The 14,846-nt window shown below is 56.6% G+C and overlaps 1 protein-coding gene across 3 annotated transcripts in view; it reads right to left on the bottom strand.

The window, feature by feature from the left end:
* SHISAL1 (shisa like 1) overlaps positions 1-14,846 on the bottom strand; it is a 139,987-nt gene that overhangs the window by 36,262 nt on the left and 88,879 nt on the right. For all 3 annotated transcript variants that reach the window (XM_043881952.1, XM_043881950.1, XM_043881951.1), the window contains exons 2-3: positions 13,010-13,105; positions 9,173-9,386 (exon numbers count right to left, since the gene is read on the bottom strand). In XM_043881952.1, coding sequence (XP_043737887.1) covers positions 9,173-9,386; positions 13,010-13,073 — 278 coding nt within the window. In that variant the 5' untranslated portion in view covers positions 13,074-13,105. The remainder of the gene's footprint in view (positions 1-9,172; positions 9,387-13,009; positions 13,106-14,846) is intronic.

Raw genomic sequence — 14,846 nt, 5'->3', positions numbered from 1 at the left:
TTCTCTTACCCAGTTTGGGTGTTACGCCCAGACTGGCCAGCTGTCTCCTGCAGGTGGCCCCCGCTTGCCCACCCTCCTAGCCCTTGCTGAAGCTGTTCCCACCACCTAGGAGGCTCTCAGCAGCCCTCTCTCACCACCCCCTCCCTCCCCCTCCAGCTCTTCCCATCTTTCCGAGCCCAGGGCAAATGCAGCAAGTCCATTGGCTTTGGATGCACTGACCCAAGCTCCTGCCTCGCAGCATCCGCCTGGGGCCACCGAGCACCCTGTGGCCACCGAGTACCCTGTTCGAAGTGGAATCCAGCCAGGCATCCCCACCCCGGGGCCAGCTCCGCCCCAGCCTGCTCCATCGCACCCCCCTCCCCCTCTCTCAGAAGCCCAGGAATCAGGGCGTGGGCTCAGCTGCCCTCACCCCACCCCATGCAGCAGACACTGGTCCATCTGCCCCACCAGCCACGTGCCTTTCCAGCCCACCCTGCGGCCACTCCCGGACTCAGTGCTCCCCATCAGGCACCCCAGACTGCACAGCCAGGGGTCTCAGGGCCCCTGACATCAGTTCTCTTATTCTTCACCCGGCACTTCCACTCTGAGGTCTAGTCTGTCCTCCAGAAGCAGAGGTGATGGGGGTTCTGAGCCATAGATGCCCTTCTGTGAAGGGGCGCTGGCTTCCTGCCACAGTTTCTCTACCCTCGAGGAGCTTGCGGGGATACTGGGCCTTCACAGGGGCTGTACCTTCTAAAACCCAGCCAACCCTTTCAATGCCCCCAGCCCCTTTCTTCCTCCCCTGCTTGACTCCAACCATGGCCTCTTGGAGATTGCCTCCCCCAGGAAGGCTCCCGGACACACTGCTCCTTCTACCCAGCTGGGTCAGGCCTTCCCTCTGGCCTGAGTGCCCTTCAGACCCTCGCCCACCACCCAGGGCCATGCTAGCCGGGTCCACGTGTTTCCTCCCACCCAGGCCAGGGTCTGAGTCTCCCCCGGGTGCCCAGGTGGTGGGGGAGGCTGCTTCCTGGCCTCACCATGGCAGCTGGGGTGGCTGAGCTCCAAACAGCGCCCGCCCGGGACTGCGGCTGTTTAAAGGGACCGACTTATTAATCACTCAAATGCCTCCTCCATCTGCTGCCTGCTGCGGGCATCTGTGCAGGTGGGCGTGTGCAGGCGGGTGGCGGAGAGGAGGCACTCCCAGGAGGCAGAGCCGGCGTCCAGCCCCGCTGCCCCACATTCCACGGGGAGAGACGCACCCCGGCTCCCAGCAGACAGGCTCCCTGGGTGTCCTGAGTCCCCCATAGCAGGGCCCCCTAGATGCTGTCTGAGGCTGGGGAGCATGCTCCTGGAGCCCAGAGGCCCAGTTCTGGCCTCTTCTTGGCCTGGCTTTGCTGTGAGGCCTGGGAGGACACGGGTGTGTCTCTGGTTCTGGAGGAGGCGGAGTGGAGCTCCTCCCAGTCTCGGCTTCCAGATTCTGGATCTTTCCCTCTTGGTTCACCCGTGCTCAGCCTCGGCCCCTGCAGTGAGATGGGGGCTGCTCCCCTCCGAGCCCTCCAGTCCCTCCCCGGGCTGGGCCCCGGTGCTGACTTTCACTCACACACTCACACACTCACACACTCACACACACACACACACGCATGTGCGCCCTCGGCCTGGAACGCCTTCTCTCCCCACACGTGGGGTGGGGGGGCTCCTCGAGGGGAGGCGCTGTGTGTCCTGAGCACCGCGCAGGCAGCAGGCACGGGCAGGTGCCTGGGGCTTCCGGGCTGCTTGAGGAATGAGTAACCCCACAACTCTGCATCAGAGCGCCTTGGATCCTTCCGTGGTCCCACCTCCAGCCACCACCTCCCTGAGGCCTGCAGCTGTCCCAGGGGCTTGTTCTTGCTAAGGTGTGAAAGGCTGAGCGGCAGTCTTCCCCACCACACCCCCCAGCTGCCTGATTTCAAGGGGAAGCCAGCTCCGCCTGGAGACATGTGGATGTGCATTGCTGCCAGGAAGCAGGGGCTGGCAGTGTGGTCCGGCAAGCTGAGACAGGAGTCCGCGTGGACGTGGGGAGGACCTGGCTCCAGCCCCCGGCACCCACGCTTTCCCCAGCACCCCTCTGCACCATCCCCTGGAGCCCCCACAGGGTTGCTCAAAGTGCCAGGCTCTTCCTGGGTGGTTCCCATGGCAGCAGCCGCGGGGGCTGGGGAGGGGGGTGGGAGGAAGAGGTAGGGCCAGCTGTGGGCAGATGCTGCCCCACAGAGAGGGAGTCCACGACGCCCGCGGGGGCTGGGAGCGGGACCACGGCTAGGCCTAAACCACCAGGGCTAGGAAACAGCAGCAATCAAATCAGCAGCTGGTGGGCATCACTCTGAACACGTTACACATCCTAGCCCGCCCGACCCTCACGGCGCACAAGGGAGGAACCCCTGCTGCCGTCATCCTCAGCCCAGAGATGCAAATGGAGGCTCAGAGGAATTAAAAGAGTGTCTGAGATCTCACAGCCATGAAACGGCAGAACCAGGATTTAAGCCCAGCCGTCCAGCTCCAGAGCGCACATCCCTAACCGCTGTACCACACTGCCTAAGTTGGGCAGGTGCCACCCACGTTCTCTGGGCAGACAAGCTCCCCTCAGGCTTGTATCCACGCTGCTTCTCTGCCTGGGACTTGCCCCCTACCTCCTGTGAATGCAGCCGGCCCCACCTCCCTGTCTTCTTCCTGCAGCTATCACCTCCTTCAAGAAGTCTTCCTTGATGTCCTGTGCTAAGTCCGATCCCTCTCCTTGGGCCCCCCAGACCACTGGGTTTCCCAGAACACACTCTGCTGTCTTTGCTGTCTTGTAGGACTATTTGCTTCCTGAGATCAGATCTCCTTGAGGCTAAGGTCAGGGTCTAACTTATCTTTGTGTGCCCAGCGCTCAGCCTGGGGCTGCTTCAGACATTCCTTACGCTAACACATATTGAGCCCTCATAGCAAGCTGTGACAATGGCAGCCTTGATATTCATCAACCTCTTCACTAGATTTCACCTTCTCTATACATATTCTCTAGTGCGTGCATGCGCATGCGTGCTAAGTCGCTTCACGCCTGTCGGTCTCTGAGACTCTATGGACTGTAGCCTGCCAGGCTCCCCTCTCCATGGGATTCTCCAGGTTGTCACTCTCTCCTCCAGGGGATCTTCCCAATCCAGGGCTCGAACCCTTGTCTCCGCATCTCCTGCACTGGCTAAGGCAGGTTCTTTGCTGCTAGCGCCACCTGGGAAGCCCATATTCTCTAGTAGTTAATAGTAATACTAGCAATCACCACGCCCTGTGTTTCTGAATCTTTGCAACAATACTGTGAGTTAGGAGTCAGTCTCCCCATTTTACAGATGAGGAAATGAGGCCCAGAGAGGCAAAGTCATCGCCAAAGCCTGCACAGCTGGGGAGGGGCCGTGCTGGGATTTAGACACAGGGCCATGTGACCTCAGAGTGTGCGGAACTGGGGGGAAATCCCAAGGTCGAGTCTAAGACAGATGTCCAGGCAGGAATTCCCCGCATCCGCTTGGCCCACGAGTCCTGGCTCACCCTCCAACGGGAACTGAGGACAGGGTCCAACCTCCCCCGCAACAGCATCCTGCATCTCATCATGTCATCGCCATGGCAAGCGCAGGCGCTGCTGGGCTACAGGCCTCCGCAGTCAGCTCAGTCTAACCGGCCTGGGGCACTGGGGTGACAGCGTGGTCTCACGGCCCCCCTCCAGTTCAGAGAAAGGAGAGGGGCACGGGAAGGAGGTGCCACCCGTGCTGACTCCCTCTTACCTGCAAGGGAGGCCACCCTAGAGGTGGCAGCTGGCAGAGAAACCTGGGTCACGGACACTGTCCCCAGGCAGCTCCCTGGCCTCTCCATGGTTGGCTGGCTGTGAGCATTCTGTTTTTTTAAAATTTAATTTAAAAATGCAATCTGGAAATTAATTTCATCCAGATGCAGAGGCCTTTGTTGAGCATGTGTGTGTGTGTGTGTGTGTGTGTGTGTTATAAAGGTCAGAAGATAAAACAGAGGCTGTTTTATGAAGCAAGATAAGAAGCCAGCCGAAACCATAGATACCAATTTTTCAGTATCTTTCAGGATATTTACTCTTTCAAATTCTTTTGGTGCTTTTCAAGCAATAAACCAAGCCTTCTCTGATGGAGAAATCTCACTGAATACCTTCCCAGACAGGAGCAGGTATGTCAGCCAGCTGAGGCCAGGTGGTGGTCCCATCACCACCCATGGGCAGTCCCGGGTGAGGATGGAGGAGGTATGTGCCTGAGGCCATCGTGTCTGCATGGCTGGAGCACCTCTGGGTTTGGGGAAAGGAAAGCTTTTGGAGGAAAGAGGTTTCACTGCAGCCAAGGGAAAACTGACAACCCATCACTTCCCATGGTGAGGCCTTGAGGATTCTGCTGTCTTCTGAGAATTCCTGTCCCAGGCTCCCTCCTCTAGCAGCCCATCTGCCTCGTGAAGGAATACCCATGCGCTGCACAAGGACTCCAGTCCATGACCGGCTGCCAGAGGGACGACCTCTGCCCTCAGAGAGCACTGATCACTGACTGCACATGCCCCGTCCCACCCCACGCCCTGAACAGATGCCGCTGTTGCTTGTTCAGGGCCCTGGGTGATCACTGCTGCTAGTGCCCTGCCCAGAACCTGGCATGGGAGGGTGTGCACACACTCCTGAACACCGGGGCCGCTGCCCGAGTGGCTAGAAGTGGCATCTCCCTGAGGTGGTGGGCTTGGCGAGGTTGCTTGCCTTGCTCTGCCTGCTTTTCTGCCAGGCAGCCAGAACCAAAACAGACCGTTCTGTTCCTCCAAAAAAACACAAGTAAATAAGTCATCAGAAGCACCCTCCTTTTGCCTGCCACCAGCCCCACTTCCCGGCTGATTCACTGGGTGGGGCGGGCGTGTGTCAGGTGGCCCTTGCATCTTCATAAAGCCCTAATGGGGGTCACAGCTGCACTGGTCCATCTGGATGGGTATTAACCTTCATCTGGCCTCCAGGCTGAGGTCTGGCACACTCCCCAGCATCAGACAAGCCCTGGTTTTCTAGAAGCACCCAGGGGTGGCAGAGCCCACTGGTGGAACAAGGACCCTGGCATCCCTTGGCCTCAACTGTGGCTGCAACAGGTGACTTGATCAGCCTGGGCCCAGACCCTTTTTCCTTCCTCTCAGAGTAGCTGTGAGGACTAACGAGACAACACAGGTGTCCTGCCCAGAGGGATCAGAGCCCCAAAGGGCAGGACGGTCCTAAAGGCAGACTTTACCCGGCTCCCCTCACACACCTGGAGCACTGAGGACCTCTTGGCCAGGCAGGCCTGTCCCACCCCGTTCACTGCTGACCTATCCTCCCACTCCCACTGGCCCATCTTCCAGTCCTCTCTGACACAAGCTCTGGCTGGACACAAGGCCCTGGTCCAGCTCCCTGGGCTCAGGCCTTCTCCCCAAGGGTCTCAGCTCAGACGGCTAAGCAGGAGTCCCGCCAAGGCCTCTTATCTGAGCTCTGATCGACTGTCTACTGGGTGACCCCGGCCCCTTCCCTCTGCGGGGCCCCCGTCTTGTCCAGGTCACCATCACGGCTTCTGCAATGTCCTAGGTCCTTGTCCCCGCACCATCCATGAGTACAAACTCAACATGAAGCCCTCAGGGCCCCGCGCTTCCCTCAAGAGGAAGCCCAAACACCACCCCCTCTGCCCAACCCAGGGGCCCCCCACCCACCATGCCAGCCCCTGCTGCCTCTCCGCACTCTTCGCCTGGCATTTCATACTCAGGCTGCAGGAAACTCTGCCCAGAAATGCTCCTTCCTCTGGACTGTGTGACTCCCACCTCCTCCTGCACTTTTGGATGCGGGAGACCAAGCACCACGCCTCCCTCGTGAGGCCCAGGAGAGCTGAACACCCTGGCTGAGGAGTGCAGCCCAGCTCTTCTGGGCTTCTCTCCACATCTGTGGGAAGGGAGGTGACAGGAAGCTCGGTGGAGTGACGAGGAGGCATTCCTCCAGAGCGGTGCCCTCAACCAGGAGAGTCCTGCCTCCTGTGCTCCGCGTTATCAGGAGACGCGGTTGGGGATCACAGCCCATCAGTGGGGAGGGGGTGCTCCCCGCCTCAGTGAGGGGTGGCCAGTGTCTCACAGTGCACAGAACGACCCCCAAAAGGAGGATGAGGCCCACGTGTCCACAGGGTGGTGACGGGGTCCCTGCTCTGGGGATCGCCATCGACGGAAGTCTCAGATTTACTAAAGCAACTCTAGATCCAGGTCAGCTCTAGGCTCCACCCCCACTGGCTCCCTCAGTCAGGCAAGTTATCCAGCCTCTCCACGCCTCAGCTTCCTGCACGTCAAGGGGAATAAGGGTGGACTTCCAGGTGACTTCAGAAGGTTGACAAAGAGCCGGCCCCATGCTGCCTGCTCCAAAAATGCTTGCTGAGGTTCCAGAATAAAAACCAAGCTAAACGTCCTCAATGTGGCCATGCTTCCCCAGGGAAGGGCTTTGTTTTGTGGTTCGACACTTTATTATCCGCAGCCGGGACCCACCGTGCTGAGATGGTGGAGAATTCCATGTGCATCCTGTGTGAACATGCAGACCACAGAAACCTGTGGGTTCAAAACGAGGATCCCAGACGCCAGTCGTCAGAGCCTTGGAGAAGTCTGGCCACCCTGCCAAGCCTCTATCTTCTGTCTGGCTTTCAGCCGGCAACTGCAACACTTTGGGGTCCTAACCTCAGTCCTGGCACCGCCCTCCTGGCTTAGGAAATTAGTCGTTGGTCTTATAAAAAGGCTTGGGTCAAGTTCCAGGCTTGATTCCAGCCCTCGTGATAGAAGAGGCTTGCTGAACTACTTCACACAGAATTATTCTAAGGTCTGAGCAGATGGCAAGATATTCAAGGGAAGCACCCATGCATCTGAGGAAGGCAGGCTGGGGAGCTGGCCTTGGTGGGAGGAGGAGAGATTTAGATGACAGTCAAGGAATTTGCATCTCCTGCCTGATCAGAGGGAAGAGGCAGCTTTCCCCAAGTGAGCATGGCATGGTGGCAAAACATCCAAGCCCCAACATCAGAGACTGAGGCTCAGAACTTCCCCACCACCACCCCTCCCAGGGGTGATACTGATCCCCCAGGAGTCACTCAACAAACCCACTCTTTCCAAGTAGATTTTTTTTCTTACCATGAAAAAAATATATCTACCCCAGGAGTCATCCTCAGCCTTACTGGGCAAATATCTGAAACATTCCCATTAAAGTCAGGAGGGAGATCAGACTGCCTGACAATGCTAAAGATGGTTTTAGAGGTACTAGCCAACATGATTGGACAAGAAAAAGGAGTGAGGCACAAAAATTGGAAAGAAGGAGATGAAATCATCACTATTTGCAAACAGCATAATTGGACATGTAAGAGGGTCAACTGAAAAAGTATTACAAATACAAATTTCAGTAAGGAGGCTGAGTAAAAAAATTTATATTTAGAAATCATTAGGTTTTAGCATTTAAACAAGAGTTGGTCAGAAGATTTAGTAGAAGAAAGTGAAAGTGACTTAGTTGTGTCCTACTCTTTGTGGCCCCATGGACTATCCAGTCCATAGAATTCTCCCGGCCAGAATACTGGAGTGGGTAGCTGTTCCCTCCTCCAGGGGGATTGAACTCAGTTCTCCTGCACTGCAGGCGGATTCTTTACCAGCTGAGCTACCAGTAGATAAAAAGACCTTGTTATAAAATAGCAGCATGAAAAGAAATAAATACAAATAAATGAAAAGATATGTACAATATCTATATGAAGAAAACTCTAAAACACTATGAAAGAAAAACTGAACAAATGGAAAGGCACCCTGTATTCTTGGAAAGGGATATTCAACATCATGAAAAGTCCATTCTCCTTGAATTAATCTATAAATCCAACACAATCTCCATAAAAAAATACTAACTAGATTTTTTTTTTTGGCAGAGAGACTAGAAAAGCTAATTATAAAGTTTATATGACAAAAAATCTGGGGGAATAGACTAAGAAGACATTAAAACATGTCAAAAGCAACAGTAGTTAACACAGTGAGGTACTAGCAAACATAAACAGATCAATGAAAGCCACCATAATCTACCCACTCACACTTAGTATATTATAGTATACAGTAAGTTGGCGTTTCACATCAGTGAGGAAAAGACTGACAATTCAATAATTCCTGTTAGGATAACTGTCTACCCATTTAGGAAAAAAGTAAAGCTAGATTCCTAATAAACATCCACATGAACTACTTGCATGCAAATTAAAAAAAAAAAGAAACCTTACATTCAAATAAATTCCTGACAGATCAAAGACCTGAAGGCAAGAAAATAAACATACAGGAAGTAGAAGAAAACATGGGGGGATTTTTTTTTTATGATCTCAGAGTAGGAAAAGCCTGTCTCAATATGATATAAACCCCACCAGACATAAAAGACAAAAATATGGGTACAATTTGACTGTATAATAATTAAAAACTAAGCATGAAGAAAAAAGCAGCACAAACTCAAAGACACACTGAGAAAATATTTGAAATGCATCCCATTTCCTTCATATATAAAGAGTTCCTACGATCAAACAGGAAAAAGGCCGAAAATTAAATAGGTAAAGGCAGAGGACATAAACAGCTAGCTCACAATGGCTCTTTAAAATGTGAAATATGCTCATTTGTAATAAGATAAATAAGTAGGTACTGTTTGGATACCATGTGCCTTTACTTAGCATATTCTCACTGCTTTTCTACCAGCAAACTCCTCCTCTCTCTCTACATTCAGATCCTGTCCATCAGGGCCCTGGTCTCACATGCTCTAATCACCTTAGGGAAAGGGGCTGCATGGGAATAATTTCTGAGTCAGGAACATCTACCAATGTTTGTTGAACAAATAATGAGTGAAAAAGGAACTTGGGTCTCCTGGGTTCCAGCTCCAAGCACCGAAAGTCTTCCACATTCTTGACCTCATTTCACTTTCCCATCAGCCCTGAGTGGTAGGTATCATGTCGTGTGCCCATTTCTCAGATGAGAAGGCTAAAGTCCAGAGGACAGAACAGCCCAGAAAACCTGTCACCTGAAGACTTGCATAAACTCCTTCTAGTCCACCCATCCTCACACTGATTACTCGACAGCTGGCTGGGAGGCTGGGTGTTCTGGCAGCACCCTGGCCTGACTGGGGCCCAAGGCAGCAGGACTGGGGCCCCAGCGTGGTACTTACTTGTGCATGTAGCCCTCGGAGCCGGCCGTGAGGTTCGCCTGCATCACCGCCTGGAACTCTGTCTCGTTGCAGCAGTATTTGAAAACTGTGTTGTTATGGTGACAGCAGAGGATGAAGGTTTTGTTGTCCGAGAGCCGGGGGCAGTGGAAGCCGAAGTGGTAGCGGCCTTTGTGGTCCGTGTACGGCTCACAGACCCGGAAATGCGCGGACAAGACTGGAAAACAGAGGCACCAGGCTTGGTGGGGGTCCCTCACGAGGCCCAGCTGGCCCAAGACACCCGTCAGTCCGTGAGGATCGTGGGCAGAGCCTGGTTGGCCTATTTTAGGGTCTTGCTGCCTCTTCCCGTGCCAGGAGGCCTCTGTGGCCCAGTGTGAGCCTCCCCTCTTCCAGGAAGCCTGCTCCTGTCATCCCCTGGGCTACCATCCTGCTTATACTGAGTCACTCAGACCAGGAGCTCCTTGCAGGCAGGGCTGATCTAAGCCTCAAGGGGATCCTCCCCAAGATTTTTGCATACAGCAGGAACCCAGTTAAGAAACAACAGGAACTGAGCACCTACTATGTGCTTCACCGGTTCTATCGGATTTAATCCACTTGGCCATCTTAAGAGGCAGGTCTGGGATCCCACTTTACAGGGGGAGAAACTGAGGCTCAGAGGCCGAAAGTGACCTGTCTGAGCCGGTTAGAGGTGGTGGAGGGGGAATCCAATCCAGGCCTGCCTGGATCCAAGGTCCAGGACCCTCTCCACTCCTCCGTCACTGGGCGGACTTGGTGGTGGGCTTGCCACCAAGTCCAGGCTGGCCGGGGTAGTGAGTGACAGGTGTGCAAGAACCAGGTCCTGCTTGTGGAGAAAGCAGCATCCCCTTGTGTCTTAGTCTCAACTAAACTGACGCCCTAGAACCAGAAGCCCCCAGGGGGCTGCCTCAGGGGCCCCAGCTCTTATCATAAATAATTCAGCCCCCTAGACCATGAATTTAAACACAATTTCTACCTCTTCATCTTTCAACACATAAAAGACCATCAAAAACCCCATCAACAATCGGTGACAAAGCTTCCCTGGCCTCGGACCCTCATTCCCCTGACTCAAGGCCAGAGATCGGTGTTCAGCCACTGGTGACGCCGTCTAAGCCCAGGACAGTATTTACTAGTCGTGCCGATGGTGATAAACAGGAGTGAAAGCCTGAACAAATATAACAATGGAAAAAAACCTGGAGCCCGCTGTCTCCAGCTTAATTAGTATCTTCATAAAAGGGACTGCTGTATCTAATTTGTATCGCTCAAAAGGGGCTTCGTGGGCTGAATACATTTCTCCAACCACAAAGGCTCCGGTTCTGCAGAAGCGCCTCAGTTAGCTGAAAGCTCTGTCTCTGCTGAGAGGTTATTAGACTCCAGCCCACACAGCTCCTAGTGCCCGGGGCTGGCGTGGGGATCCCAGAGGGGCGGTGCTGGCTGGTGGGTGGGCGGGTCTCATGTACTGGGGCGCCGAGGCTGGCTTGGGTGGCTTAGTGAAATCCCGGGCCCCTTCCTCAAAGTACAGCACCCTCCTCTGTGGTGATGGGCAGGACCAATGCAAGAGAAGGGTCCCGAGTCAGGGGAGCTCTCCAGAACCCCTTCTGAGCCTTAGAAAAAAAGAAGACCGTCTTAAGGACACAGAGGTCACTAAGGAAGCCTTTGGTGAATTCACCATCTCACTTGATCTCGTGCATTCCCGGGTACAGAGGAGAAAACTGAGGCTGAGCACATCGGTCTCGAGGTGTGGTCCCTGACCTGCCACATCCTCATCCCCTAGGGACTCGTTACAGACGCAGCGCCTCGAGCCCCGCATTCTGAGACAGAAAGCAGGGGGTGGAGAGGTGGGGGGAGTGACAGTCTGAGTCTTAGCAAGACCCGCAGGGGATGCAAAGAGACTTGGTTTGGGACCCACTGGCCTGGAGCAACAACCCACCAGAGGCTGGAGGCAAGGGGTGGAGGCAGGAGGTGAATCCTAGCCACTGTTCTGGGCTGTGTTCCGGTCAATGAAAAAGCCCCATTTTCTGGGGGAGTTGGCTCACACTCAGCTTAGCTCACAGGGGCTGGGTGTGTCAGCAACTCCCGGTGGGGAGTCAGGAAGACCAGCTGGGGCCCTGAGGCTGCGCTGAGGGGCTGCAGCTGCAGGACCAGGGGAGGGAAGGCCCAGAGCTGGGAAGGGGCCTTTGAGCCGAGTTTTGGAGGAGCGGGAAGTGCCGCCGTGGAGGTGGGGAGGGGATACGGACAGGTCCCCAGAGGCTCACCCTGGCCACCCCTGGCGCCACCTGCTTTGACCATCTGACAGAGGCCAAGAAGGCCACTGCTGCCTCCTGAGAAAGAATGTGAGGGAGCCCGAGGCGCCCTGGGCCCCGAGCCGGGACAGAGGTCTGACCCCTGGAACGCGCAGGACCACCTGAGCCATCAGGGCCTCTCTGCACTTCCTTGCCGCCGGTGATGGAAGACCAGCGGCCTCCCGGGGGCTGGGGGCCCCAAGGAGCACCCATGAGCAGCACACAGGGCCCGCTTAGAGCAGGGAAGGGATGAGCAGCAGAGTGGGCGATAAAGGACCGTGCTTCTGGCCTCAGGCACAGGCACAGCAGGGCCCTGGGGCCCGAGGGTGGAGGGACGGTGGTCAGGAGGCCTGCGCATCCTGAGTCACCAGGAAAACAGGCTCAAGCAGAGAGGGAACACCATGGGGACAGCCACTCTCTCGGGGACTGGGGTCTCAAGGCCCTCAAGAGGGGACCATGATTCCCCCTATTTGCAAAGTTCAGGGTATGCAGGGCCATCACTTAACAGCCAGGTGACTGCGTTCTCTGACTACATGGCCTGGGGCTGGTCTCTTTCCTGGCCTGAGCCTCAGTTTCCTCTGTAAATGGGTGAGGAGTCCCTCTCCTCCAGGGGACAAGAAGAGCTAACACTCAGGAAAGCCACCGCGGGGAAGGAGTTCTGTGCACGGTGGTCACCCCCAGACCCCGGGCCTTGGTCCAGCTTGGGCTCTGCCATCCCTGGGCCCTTTATAGCCTCCTTCTGAGCCACAACAGCCAGCAAAGGGGCAAGGGACCCGAGGCTGCAGGCTGGCATCCGCAACCCTGTCAGAGCAAGAGGCGAGCAGGGGTTATGTGCACACGTGCCTGAGAAAGAGAGACAGAGACAAGGACGGAGGAGGAGGGACAGGATGGGGGAGAGGAGCACAGACAGAGGGAGAAACGCAGAGCCAGCAGGCGCCTTGCTGAGAGCAGGGCCAGCCCTGACGGCAGAAGGCGGGTGCCCCTTCTCCAGGTGGCCAGCGTCCCCCTGCAGCAACCGAAGGGCACGGTTCATGTTCACCTTGGTGAAGGGGTGCATGAGAGCCCCCCTGCTGGGATCGGGGAGGGGCGGGCCTCCGGAGACTGGTCGGGTGCTGGGAGCCGGGGACCTGGCATGATGCTGCCTGGGTTGGAATCCAGCCCCTACACCAGCTGTGCCGTCTCAGGCTGGCCAGTCCCCTCTCCAAGCCTCAGTCTCCTCCTCTGCTCAATGGGGTGACTACGACGTTGCCTGACTTTGACTTGTCAGGCTTGGGGGAGAACTCACTGCGCATAAGGGCTTCTCCTAGGGCTCGATGGCAGCCAGCGATACCTCCACAGTATCCTCGAGAATCTTCCAGGGAGTGCCCCGAGACAGGCACACATGGGGCCTTGCGAACGTTAGCTCCTCACGAACGTTAGCTCCTCACAAGGGTGACTTCCGTCAGCACCCATAACTCTGGCTGGGCTAGCAGTGACCCTGGGAAGGACCGGCCTGTCCCTGCCCCCGCCGCCCACCTCCCGCCGAGCATCCCGGGGGTCCTACCTGCGGAAATCAGCAACGAGAGGACGGCGAGCACGTTCAGGGGCTGCTGGCCACAACTGGTCATCGTTTGGCTTGCATCGATCCGTCGAGCGCTGCCTGTAGAAGGAGAGCCGGGAGAGGCCAGCTGCAGGCCGTCCCGCCTGCGGAGCGGACCACTGGCTCTGCTGCCCGCGGCGGGGCCAGCAGGCGCGGGCGGAGACGCGAGTGTGCCGGGAGCAGGGGCCAGGACGCGGATGGTGGCAATGCCACCATCCAATTTCCTTTCCGGGATGGATGAGTTCCCCAACCAGTCAGCTGTCGCCTCCCTTTCTTTTCACGGCAAAATCAGACTTCATCAAAGGGGTGCGGATGGCTCAGGTGGTGGAAATAACTAGCAGGCTGAGGGTGGTGGGCACGGGAATGAGAATAGGGGTGAGCGAGGGGACTAGGGGTGATCTCATGCACCTGCAGGGGGCTGGCAGGACCCAGGTCTCCCTCCTGTGTCCTAATGGGGACCTCCCTTCACCACCCCCGCTCTGACCCCCTCCCCGCCTCCACCCTCCCCACTGCAAGAATGCATCCAGCCAGCACCTTCCAGGCATTAGGGACCCAGCAACGAGCCAAACACACTCGAGATGGAACGCCATAGAAGCTGCTCTTGTCCCAGCTTGCGTTCCAGCAAGCAGATCTGACAGGGCACAGACAAATGGATGAGGAGTCCAAAGGCTACGAGCCCCCTGGGGTCACACCCCAAACACCCAAAGCAGAGACTCAGACAGATACGTGTCCACCCACGTCCACAGCAGCACAGTTCAGAATAATGAAAGGAAGGGACAACCTGAGCGCCCATCGATGGGTGATGGGTAAACGCCACGTGGCATGTACTAACCATGGAATACTACCCAGCCTTCAAAAGGGAGGAAACGCTGCCTCAGGCGACAACACGGATGAGCCTTGAGGACGTTCCACTCAGTGAAACAAACCAGACGCAAAAAGACAAACACTGCAAGTGCACCTGCAAGGGGCTGGCAGGACCCGGGTCTCCCTGCTGTGTCCTACTGGTGACTTCCCTTCACAGCCCCTGCCCTGACCCTGTCAAAAAAGACAAACACTGAGGTCCCTAAAGGAGTCACGTTCATAGAGACAGGAAGTAGGATGGTGGGGTGGGGGTCTGGGGGAGGCGGAGAGAGTGTTCCTTGGGGACAGAGTTCCCATCTGGGACGATGACAGAGTTCTGGAGGTGGGTGGTGGGGGTGGAGGAAGTGTTGCAGACCGAGGGAGCAGCAGGTGCAGAGGCCCTGAGGTGGGAGCCCCAGGGAGCCAGGGGAGGATGCAGGAGGGGCGGGTACCTGCAAGCCCCCTAAGGCAGGCCTTGGCCTTCCGTGGCTACTTTACATCAGACTGTTGAGGCCTCAGGATAAACCTGAGGGACAGGTTCCCTGACTATCATCACCCTCGTTGCTCCCCGGGGGTCTGAGAGCTCAAGCTGGGGAGGAGGCCCAAGCGCCCCTGTGTAGTCGGCGTGGACTCCTAGAGCCCCGCCGGGGTTGTAGCCGCATGTGGCTGGGGATGGGTTTGCTGAGCACCTACTATGTGCCAGGCTCTGGGCCAAGCGAGGTCCTGTGCGCCACCCTCTGCCCTCACCGCTCTCCCGATCAGGGAGCGCTCAGGGACCCAGCATGGGTCCAGGGCAGCTCTGAATCCTGAGTGGAGGCAGGAAGCTACCGGGAGGGGGGCGGTGGGGGGCAACCCAGAGGCTGGACGCGTTGGACCAGGAGAGGGGGTCAGACTCTCCACCAAACACGGGGCGCTCCCGGGCAGGTCCCTGCCCCTGCTCTGCGGCCCCTCCTCGGGCGTC

This window comes from Cervus elaphus, chromosome 22 (assembly GCF_910594005.1).
Source record: "Cervus elaphus chromosome 22, mCerEla1.1, whole genome shotgun sequence".
NCBI classification, from domain to species: domain Eukaryota; kingdom Metazoa; phylum Chordata; class Mammalia; order Artiodactyla; family Cervidae; genus Cervus; species Cervus elaphus.
Note: the sequence above shows the minus strand (reverse complement) of the source record. Positions and strands in the feature narration are given on the sequence as shown.